The sequence below is a fragment of the Pistacia vera genome, unplaced genomic scaffold (genome assembly GCF_008641045.1).
Source record: "Pistacia vera cultivar Batoury unplaced genomic scaffold, PisVer_v2 Contig673, whole genome shotgun sequence".
NCBI lineage: Eukaryota > Viridiplantae > Streptophyta > Magnoliopsida > Sapindales > Anacardiaceae > Pistacia > Pistacia vera.
In genome coordinates, this window is record NW_022196527.1 from 432,144 (window position 1) to 443,582 (window position 11,439).

General features: G+C 33.4%; 1 protein-coding gene across 1 annotated transcript; it reads left to right on the top strand.

The window, feature by feature from the left end:
- Nucleotides 1-1,817: 1,817 nt before the first annotated feature.
- On the top strand, nt 1,818-7,428 carry LOC116113018 (succinate dehydrogenase [ubiquinone] flavoprotein subunit 1, mitochondrial). Its single transcript, XM_031399152.1, has 16 exons — nt 1,818-1,925; nt 2,171-2,329; nt 2,825-2,912; nt 3,311-3,457; nt 3,559-3,699; nt 3,851-3,936; nt 4,016-4,108; nt 4,198-4,261; nt 4,397-4,540; nt 4,975-5,162; nt 5,374-5,548; nt 5,632-5,802; nt 6,078-6,147; nt 6,243-6,363; nt 6,446-6,483; nt 6,951-7,428. The coding sequence occupies exons 1-16, from the start codon at nt 1,818-1,820 to the stop codon at nt 7,051-7,053; spliced, it is 1,896 nt and encodes a 631-aa protein (XP_031255012.1). The 3' UTR covers nt 7,054-7,428.
- The last annotated feature ends 4,011 nt before the right edge of the window (nt 7,429-11,439 follow it).

Here is an 11,439-nt window from a genome sequence, read left to right on the forward strand (position 1 = left end):
TAGTTTATGCGTATCTTAATAAATCTTTAAGGTTTATTGAATACGTTACAAGTCTAAAAAATCATATAAATCTTAATGTTATTGTGATAGGTGACCTTAAGATTTAAATCTATAAACTCAAAAAAAAAAGCAAACCTCTTTACTTGGCCCATAGACCAACCCCCTGGGTTCCTATTACATGTTTCAATCTCTTTTTTCGGTTAAGACTACCTGTACATTTTTGGTTAAACCAATTTTCAGCCCAAGCCAGAGCTCCGTAAGCCCAACATATGACGTACCAAAACCGAAGTCCATTTTATATTGAGGCCCGTATTGAGGGGACCCATGGAACAGTCAGTAAACTTTTCCATTACCTTTTTCAGAACTCCAGGATCTTGTGATTTTTTAACAGCAATAGGTTTTTTCATAAAACATTTTTGAATCATCAACCAAATATTTTAAATGTCAATAAGAGTGTATAGAATAACGGAGACCACATTATTCATGCAACAAACTAGCGAGTTAATGTCGCATAGACTAATTATTTGAATAAATATGTCAAATCTCATATTTCTAACAAATTGGGTTTCAGTATAGTTTATAATTTTTAGATCTTCTAAATTAAGTTGACATATTTTAATAAAATATTTTTGATGAAACCTAAAACTAAACCTATGTGAATTGAGTTCAAAACAAATAATATCAGCTAAGTGTTTTATTTGTGAAAAATGCTTTACTAGGGACATAATCTCAACCAAATAGACATGTTTTCACTTACATACAATTTATTAATCAATTGTGATGTGTTTCCTTGCATTATAAACTGTTACTTGTCAATTATTGGAGAAGGTGGGAAATGCTAAACACAAATCATTTTTAGCAACAAATTAATATAAAATTATCTATGAATGATCGAATAGTTCGATGGAGATTCTTTAGTATATTACTTAAAAAATTTTGAGTTTGAGTTTCTCCTCGATTACTAATGATAGTAGCTATTGGAGTTTTTATCTAGTTGGTGATTTCAGGATCTCGAAGATTAATTGAAGTATACATAAATTGATCCAAATATTTCCCACCGTTAAAAAAAAAAAAATTAATATAACATGTTTGTTAACACCTAACGTGTTTCCGAATCTCATTACGCAAAAAACGTACACGGGACTAACTGATTTTGGTTGTCCGTGATGGGCTTTAGGCCACGTAGCCCGAGTCTCCAAATCCGTCGTGGCCCAAAGAGCACCACCACCCAGCATTTTATTCCATGCCACGTGGAATCACTTCGATCTTTAAAACCAACCTAACTTAACAATTTTGATTATCAAGGGAGTTTCACTTTTGACCAATCAATTACCACTTGACCCTCCCTGATTTTGTCTAAAATAGTTTTATATTCTATTACTTTCCTCGTAAATTTTATTGCATGTTTTAGAATCTGAGAATTATTTTGTAAAAAAGAAATGAGAATATTATATTTTATAGAAAAGAATGTTATCATTTTATTGTATTTTATTTATTGAGCAAAAATACTTGTTATAGATGATGATGATGTCATTCATTTAACACTTTATCCTTAGACGAATCATTTACTAGGTTAATGAGTAATTACAAATAGAATAATATTACATTATCCTACTTTAATCGTTTTAAAACCTTCTTTAACTCAATAAGGATGGCATTTCAGTAGTTACCTGCGAATATCAAGGGTAATGAAAAATACCATTCCTCCTTTCTTTTTAACCAGCCTCCCACTTCGCCTGCTCCCATACTAGTCTCTGTCTCTGCGATCTATCAACTATTCCGAACTTGCCTGTAAGAAAACAAAAGACAGAGAAGAGATGTGGCGCTGCGTTTCTCGTGGCCTTCGCTTTCCTTCTCATTCGAAACGGCCGATCTTGAATGACTCTGTTAGATCTCACATTTCCAGATTCTTCTCCTCTCATTCTGTATGCTTCTCTCTCCCGTTTTCTTTTTCACCTTAGGGTTTTCCATTGATTTATCGCTTTTTTTTTCTGTTTCAATTTATATATTTCCTCCTAATTTTATTTATAATTACTGGATGTTATTTTCACGGATTCTAATTGATTATATTATTTTCATTTTCTTTCCAATCATTATCTCGGTTTATTTATTTGTAAATGTTTAGTTTTATTAACGTGTTGTGATTGGTTACCTTTTTTTATGCGGACAGAGTGGAGAATACACCATAGTGGATCATACATATGATGCTGTTGTTATAGGAGCTGGTGGTGCTGGGCTGAGAGCAGCCATAGGACTCTCAGAGCATGGTTTCAACACTGCTTGTATTACCAAGCTGTTCCCAACTCGTTCTCACACTGTTGCAGCTCAGGTATGGCAGATTCATTTAAGTTTTTGCAATGCAACTGATATTGCTTTAGACTTGCGTGTTGATTTTATTAATTTATTTGATTTTCCAAAGTTTGTCATCATATATGAAAGTTTTCTACATTTATCTCGTTATGCGATTTACAAGTGATCAGATTATATGTGGACGTCGACTTGCATCTTCAAGAATTCATTATTCCAATCGAAATTTGTTTAGTTGTATATTTTGGAAGGGTAATATCTGCAGCAATTAAACGTGATGACACACTTATTGTTGTTTTGAAATTCATCAAGTGATTGTTCTCATTGTTCTTCCCAAATGTCATATAATTTGTTCTTTTGGTTTTCTTCCTGGATACTTGGTTGAAGGATTCAGATATGCTGCATAACTTTCATCTTTTGTAATAATTGCGTAAAGAGTTTTATCAATGTAACATTATGATCTCATCTTCATGTCACTAGCTTGTTTTTCCTAAATTAGATAGTTAACTTTATACAGGGTGGTATAAATGCTGCATTGGGAAACATGAGTGAAGATGACTGGAGGTGGCACATGTACGACACAGTCAAGGGCAGTGATTGGTTAGGTATGTCAACTATATAAACTTGAAACGTCTTTTCTGTGCATTTGCTAGGTGACAGGGAAGTTTCAACATTCAAACAATGCAAGATCGTTTCTTTACTGGGTTTTTTTATGTTTTTGTCTGTGCTTTATCCATTTTATTAGCTCCTTGGTAAAGAGAGTAGATGGATATTTTTGTGGTACTGTACCTTCATGGTGGTTTGCTGTTGAATTATAAATATAAAATTGTTAAGTGGAGGAAGCAATATAGATTCTGCGAAGGGCTAAGGACTTGATGTACACATAGATACTTGCTCTTCTTCTAGTATTGGAGTGCATCTGGTGCATTACAGTTCAAATACTACTTTTAATAAATTTTGGCTTGTATGGGTATTAACATGCAAGGGAATTGGCTTTGAACAGGTGATCAGGATGCCATTCAGTATATGTGTAGGGAGGCACCAAAAGCTGTGATTGAGCTTGAGAATTATGGTTTACCATTTTCTCGAACAGAAGATGGAAAAATATACCAGCGTGCATTTGGTGGTCAAAGTCTTGACTTTGGAAAAGGTCAGATGGGCAAATTTGAAGTTGGAATGTCAATAATCAACTCAGATTATATTCATGGATAGCTTTCTAACTTGGATATCTCATTATTGTTATCATGACAGGTGGACAGGCGTACCGTTGTGCATGTGCTGCTGACAGAACTGGTCATGCCTTATTGCACACTCTTTATGGTCAGGCTATGAAACATAATACACAATTCTTTGTGGAATATTTTGCTTTGGATCTTTTGATGAGTAGTGATGGTAAGTTAGTAGCATAGTAAATTAAGTTTGCATCATTAAATCCTTTCTTCTTGTTGTTGGTTTGTAGGGGCTAATAATGGACACTTACCTAAACCAGAAAGCGGAAGCATAACTAATCAATTGTTGCTTACCATTGATATGTGTTGTGCAGGTACCTGCCAAGGAGTAATTGCATTAAATATGGAGGATGGAACACTACATCGGTTCCGTTCTGCTTCAACAATTTTGGCCACAGGGGTACTATACTTGTGAGCAAAGCTTATGTGACTTCAAATTAGCAATATTTTCTATAGCATTCATTTGTATTTCCTTTCAGGGCTATGGTAGAACCTATTTTTCTGCAACCTCTGCCCATACTTGCACAGGAGATGGCAATGCCATGGTTGCACGTGCTGGGGTTCCACTCCAGGTTTGTTTTGCTGCTTCCTGATCTTGAAGTGAGCTCTTTAGACTTGTTTCTTGCCATTATATTTATCTAGAATATATTTTTTTCTTCAGGATTTGGAATTCGTACAATTTCACCCTACTGGCATTTATGGGGCTGGCTGCCTCATTACTGAAGGTTAGTGCATCTAGTTCATATGAAGATGCTATCTTGGTTTTAGGTTACATATATTTCTGTTTCTGATTTTTTAGATTTGAATACTCTTGTTCAGTTGAAGTTGGCAGAAGTTCATCTCTGATTTATCTGTTGTAGGATCTCGAGGTGAAGGTGGTATTCTAAGAAACAGCGAAGGTGAACGGTTTATGGAACGGTATGCCCCTACAGCCAAGGATCTTGCATCAAGAGATGTTGTTTCTAGATCCATGACCATGGAAATCCGAGAAGGTCGTGGCGTAGGTATGAGGCCCTTCTATAATCAAATATTATTTTAATCTTCCAGGCAAAAATGATAATGTTCTGTGCTCATCTGTTTATGGGAAATTGCAGGCTTTCAGCAGTTGAATAATAGATTTGTGATCAAATGAGCATAAATCATTGATAATAACCATAGAATCAGTCTATGAATTTTGGTCATATCATCTTATATTTTCCTGAACTGTAAAAGTTCAAGCGATTCCTAGTCTTATCTCCTTCAATCAATTCTGTCAATAATTGTGTATCTGTGATGCAAGAAATAGCTCAATTTTTGCTGTTAACATATATGCCTCATTTAGAATTATGGTTAAAACTATGACTTTTTTAAATTTTGTGGGGTAACTAGTTTCCCCATTATCTGATTTTCACATCTTCATTGTGTATTATTTAATAAATTTGGTTTTAATATACAACAGGACCTTTGAAGGATCATATCTATCTCCACTTGAATCACTTACCCCCAGATGTACTCAAGGAGAGGCTTCCTGGCATCTCTGAAACTGCTGCTATCTTTGCTGGAGTTGATGTTACAAAGGAGCCCATTCCAGTCTTACCGACTGTGCATTATAATATGGGTGGAATTCCAACTAATCACCATGGGGAGGTATAATTGGAAAGAAAAAATAGCATATATTGGTTTATTTCTCTCAATTAAAGTTTCCAATTTGTATGGTTATAATCCTATTAATTTTTTATGGCAGAGGCTAATATTGTAGTTACCGTTAGATTTAAAGATTCAATTTCTAATATTTAGTAATTTGAGGTTTTACAGTGTTGATTTTTATTTTAAAATAACTCTGCTGTTTGTATTGCAGGTAGTTACTATCAAAGGAAATGACCCAGATGCCGTAATTCCGGGACTAATGGCTGCTGGTGAGGCTGCCTGTGCATCAGTTCATGGTGCCAATCGGCTTGGTGCAAATTCTCTTCTTGACATTGTTGTTTTTGGTCGAGCTTGTGCAAATAGAGTTGCAGAGATCCAGAGACCAGGCAAGTTTAATTCTAGCAGTGGCAGATAATTATTGATGATGTTTGTATGACCAATTAGAGATATTTTTCCCATTTTTGTGCAGGGGATAAACAAAAGCCATTGGAGAATGACGCAGGCCAGAAGACCATTGCCTGGCTAGACAAAATTAGAAATTCAAATGGCTCAATACCAACTTCGAAAATTCGGTTGAATATGCAACGAGTAATGCAGAATAATGCTGCTGTGTTCCGTACACAGGATACATTAGAAGAAGGTATCTTTGATGAATAATTGTTATTCTCCCTTAGACTTTTGTACACTACACATTTCCTCTCTCTTAATAACTCTTTTACCCAGATTATTGTGGGATTAAACATTCCAACTTTGTTAAATGAATTTGAAGACTAGACCTCCCTCGCTTGATTGAGTCTACTTATTGTTGCCTATGCAAAATTGCTTATGGGTTGAACCTACTACTTGTGTCATAACCCTTTAACCATCCCTTACAAACACTGTTTAATTCTTTTTATTTCTGTGTTGCTTCTGCAGGCTGTCAATTGATTGACAAAGCATGGGAGAGTTTTCATGATGTTAAGTTGACAGATCGTAGTTTGATATGGTGACATTTTTTGTGCATGAGAATATTGATGGTTAAATTATTTAGTGTAACTTATTTGCATCATGGTCTTAATTCTAAAATCTTTTGTTTGCTAGGAACTCTGACTTAATAGAGACTATAGAATTGGAGAACCTTTTGATAAATGCATGTATCACCATGCATTCTGCTGAAGCCAGGAAAGAGAGCAGAGGAGCTCATGCACGTGAAGATTTTACGGTCAGTTAGTTTCTTTTTGGCTGACATTGTAGAGTGTCAATTGTTTTTCTGTATAATGAAATTAGCTGCTGTGGCTGTGCAGACAAGAGATGATGTGAACTGGATGAAACACACCTTGGGGTAAGTTACTATCCTCTACTTTGCTTTTAAGAGGCAAAAGCTGATCAGAATAATGTATATGTTGTCATTGTCATGGTATGATTAAAATTGTTGAAACCTCAAGCTTTGATTGGGGTGGTTAAGGACCTTTTGTTTCAAACAGGAGGTCGAAGTTCATTTTTTCTAATTATTAAGGTATTTGTCCAAGTGTATTCATTCTGAAACTGGGTGGTTTTGGGAAAAAAAGGTCAAGAGTATTTATCCGTATGATAGGATAATTAAAATAAATGTTCTAGAGCTTTAGGCAGTAATCTTGAGAAGTTCAGTCAGATTTGGGTGGTATTATTGTATTGGTTCTAGGCTACCGAATTTAATCGCTTACTGCCTTGTGCTGGTTAAAAGAAATACATTTTAATTAATCATTTTAGTCCTACCATTTTTTGTTGAATTCAATTGTAGTAATGTTGTTATGCAAATATGATTGGCAGATATTGGGAGGATGAGAAGGTCCGACTAGATTACAGACCTGTTCACATGAATACATTAGATGATGAGATTGAGACCTTCCCACCTAAAGCTCGTGTATATTGATCCACTGTCCACCCTCTTCCCAAAATAAGAAAAACAGATAAATGAAAGACAGCAATAAGTTGTAATTTGGACAAATAGTTGTTGCATTCATCGGTATTTAACTTCTGGGATTGGAAGTTATTACAGGTATGTTTCTCTACTGAGTAATAAGCTTGATGATTGCCTGAACAACTTCATAGGTGTTTTAAACCCGTTGTTGATTTCAGCGATAATGTCAATTTATAATACATTACGCCTTCTTTTGTTTATTACTTCTGCATACTGCAAGAATGGTTTAGTCTGTAATTGTTTTTGCCTCATTGCTGCCTTTTTTTAACCCTTAATAATGTAGTATTCAGTAACTGTGATCATTTAATAAGCAGATCATTCTCAATAGCTTAGCTGGTTTGATTAAATACATAGTTGTGAATTAGTTCGCATTTCAAACTAATGGAGTAAAATTAGTCTGATAAGATAATGTAACAATATCGCAATAATTTCATACTATTTTGTAAGGGGTTTGTATTTATATTATTACTTTAATGTAATAATTACTTAATTAGGGTAATGTTGTTCTTGAAATGCTTTAATGTTTACATCACTGTTTTAAAACCCGGATTGGAGGGCAATCCGCTCTGCTGCCTGGGTCACGGGTCAATCGGTCCAACTGGTGACATCATCATGCTGACATCAACATTAAAAAAGAATCCTGTTTTTCTAAGAATTTCAGATTTCCATTTTTTAACAACTTTCAAATAACAATCCTAACATAATTTAATAACAATCCAAAGTCCAAATCCAAACATGATGTGTTTATCCATTATATATTAAATGACAAAATACATAATAATTAATAATAAAACTTTTAGTGTAAGTGTTTTTTCTTTGATCCATCTCTATGTTGATTGAGCTTCATACACTAGCATCAAAATTCATCATCATCATTAGAGTCATCATCACCATAATCATCGCTATCATCTGCAAAATGCGTATGAATATTGAATATAACTTAATACAAGTTTTACAACACACTTTCATACAATTTTTACAACACAGTTTCAAGAGCTCTTTGGTATACACGTACATTCATGTAGCTCTCTTTAATATTGTAGAAAATTCTTTTCACGGGCAAAATATTCTAGTATCAATCAAAGATTAAATGAGTAAAAAATAAATGAAATAATAGCTTGATTAGACACAAGCACATTGAATATCTTAAAACCTAGATTTCAACAATCAATTTCATAACAAATTTGTAAATTAATTTGGGTTATTCGCTATTGAGCTACTCCTTGAGCTACTCCTTTGAAGAACAACGCTACAGATGTTTCTCAACCTAGATTTTCCTCATTGACAACAGGAAACTACTAGATCTGCAAAAATTGAAGGGGTCATGACTCATGAAAAACTTACACTTTCTGAAATGGAGTTGTGCTGTTGTCGATTTCCAGCAAGGAATGTCGTCGTCATTGTCTATTTCCAGTGAGGAATAGAGTTGTGCCGCAAATTAAAAAACAGCCCCAATGTCACACTGTTTTCCTCTGATTACAAATTAAATAACCAAAAAAAAAAGTCACATAATGATTAATAACAAAATCATTTGCAGTATAATCAAGAATGAACAACATTTGCAAAATAAAGTTTAACTCTTTGAATACTTTATGCCCAAAAACAACATAAGCACATACACACAAACAATATAACAAACAATAAAAGGGCAATATTCACACAAATAAGCCACCACTCACCAGACCCAACAATCTAAATATCTAATTCGTATCCTCGAAATTCATCTGACCTTGTAAGTTGTAACTTCAGATATTTAGATATTTGCAAAATCTTTTCAGTTGCTTCTGTAATCCATATTCTGTAATCAAATATTTGTAAAGAACAACAAATGAAACAGCTAAAAATGCTAACTAAATGCAGAAGAAGACGAACTTCAGGATAAAGAGCAAAGTAAAAAAGCATTTTAGTTGAAGGAAAAGAGAATAAACCTGCAAAATCAGTGAAGAAGACAAAGAAGTACAGGTTTTGTCCAAGTTTCGCTTGCCATTGAAGTTGAAGAAAATGAAGAAGAATCAATTTAGATCTTCTTTAGACTTTAGACTTTAGAGTTTCTTCACTTTGATCTTTGTTTGAAGTTGAAGAAGATGCAATTTGGAGCGAAATCAGTGAAGGATGAAGCTTGATTGAAACGAAATTCAGAATGAAATAAAGATGCAATTTGGGAATCCGATTGTTTTAGGGTTATTTTATGTTTTAATTAGTGGACCGGTTTAAGCCCCGGTTCGGTCGGACCGGCGGTTTAACACTATTCCGCCGGTTTGTTATCAGTCCAAAGCGGTTTTAAATATATTACCGGTTATATAGTAAACCGGACCGGAGTCATAGCCGGTTCCCGATTGTACTAGTCCAACCGGTCGGTCCGGTCCGATTTTTAAAACAATGATAAGGTAAACATGAATCAAGCATTAAATAAGTATTATTCTATCTAATAGACATGTCTAATGCAAAAGTTATGGGAGACAAATTTAATTTTTACAAACATTTTAAAAATCAATATTTCTTTTATTACTACTAGTAATCTAAGCTAAATAATCCATAATTCTATCAATTATTTCTAATTCTTTTCATATCACTTTTTGCAATTAAATTAATAATGTGGCATGCACAATGTTGGTAAAAAAACTTCAAATTTTCATAAAAAATAAAATTTATTGTAAAAAAATCTATAGTTCAACTATTAACACTTTCATTATCTAAAGTTAAACTTGTCACTTTGTGAACAATATTATAATCTTTTAAAATTTGAACAATTTTATTATAATTTTTTTGACCACTATGATTTACATTCATTAATCTAAATCACAATAAAATTTATTTAATTTATATTCATTATCAAAATGATGACTAGTTACACAAATATAATCTTGTTTAATTCTACCACTCCAAATATCGGCAGTTAGAGCCACACTAACATGATAACTATGTATTTTATTTTTTCATTCTAATTTCATTTTTTCAAACAATTTTATTAAATTATTTCTAGTCGAAGTTTTAGAATAAGTTTTAAATTCTAGAAAAAATGAATTTTTAATAAATCTTTCAAAATATTTATCTTCAGCCATATTAATAGGTTGATCAGTTACAGCAATATATAAAGCTAATTATTCCTTATATACATCAGAATTATAACGTCAAGTATTACCCATACTAGTTATTTGAATTTGATTGGTTTCTCTATTTTCATGATGATTTATATGTTTACTAGCATGCCTTTTTAAAGTACTAGTAACATTACCTGTATCAGCTTTATAAATATTTCCACAATACTTGTATCTTACTTATTTCACTTGAATTTCATTTTCTGTCTTGTAAAACTGTTTGAAATGCACTCAAACAGTTGATGTGTGCTTGTCATCGATTTCAATTGCAATTGATGAACTCGATTCTACTTCAAATGGAGTTGGATGAGAATGACGATTACAAGAACAACCTCTAAAACCACCGAGAGCTATAGCAGCATGGGGAGGAAAGGGGGAAATATTATAAGGTGCATTAGATTTTGAGAATGAGAAAGCGAGACTGTTTGAATTTACTGCATTTATGTTAGTAAATTCATGGGGAGTAGGATAATTTTCTTCATCATCGAAATTGATGGTGAGATAAAAATATCTATCTATTCTATTTTAAAAAAAAAAAATGTATATAAAAGAATTAAAGAAAGAGAATTGGAATTTGGAAATATGAATTAAAAATTGCAAAAACTAATAAAAATTAAAATGAGAGCAAATTGACAACAAAGAGATTGAGAGATTTTTATAGAGAAAATAAGAGAATGAGAGAATTTGGGATGTGAGGAAATATAAGAAGTTTAGGCTTTATTTATAGAGAAAAATGGGAAATGAAAATGACCAAAAAGACCATTTCAACTGTTATAAAATGGCTATATTTGAAAAGTAAAATGGGTTTTTGCAAAAAAAATATTTAATATTTTAATTTTTTTTTGTCCAACCTGTGGGTCAACCTGGCGGGTTGGACGGGTTATTTAAAAAAAAAAAAATGACCCGTCGGATCACTGGGTTGGCCTATGAAAACCTAGCTGTCCGCGCGGGGGATATCCAGGTTGGGTTGAACCTGGCCCACCCTTAAGCCAGCCTAGGTTGGTCCTAGTTTGAGGCAAGTCGGGTTACTGATTATTCTTGTGATTCGAATCTGAGATTACAGAGAGAGCAAACCCATTGGTCCCAAACCTTTACCACCCACCAACCCATTGTTGGTTAATTAATTATATATATTATTTAAAACTAATGAGTAGCTTAATTAATATAGTGAATACAGTATCTCCCACTACCAAGTTAGATTTAAACTTCTTCCAGTGGGAAAACATTGAGAGCCACTGGT

Coding starts and splice junctions, on each gene's coding strand:
- LOC116113018 (XM_031399152.1), top strand. CDS start 1,818: ATGTGGCGCTGCGTTTCTCGTGGCCTTCGCTTTCCTTCTCATTCGAAA. Junction 2,913..3,310: donor CAAGGGCAGTGATTGGTTAG/GTATGTCAACTA, acceptor GGCTTTGAACAG/GTGATCAGGATGCCATTCAG. Junction 3,700..3,850: donor TCTTTTGATGAGTAGTGATG/GTAAGTTAGTAG, acceptor TGTGTTGTGCAG/GTACCTGCCAAGGAGTAATT.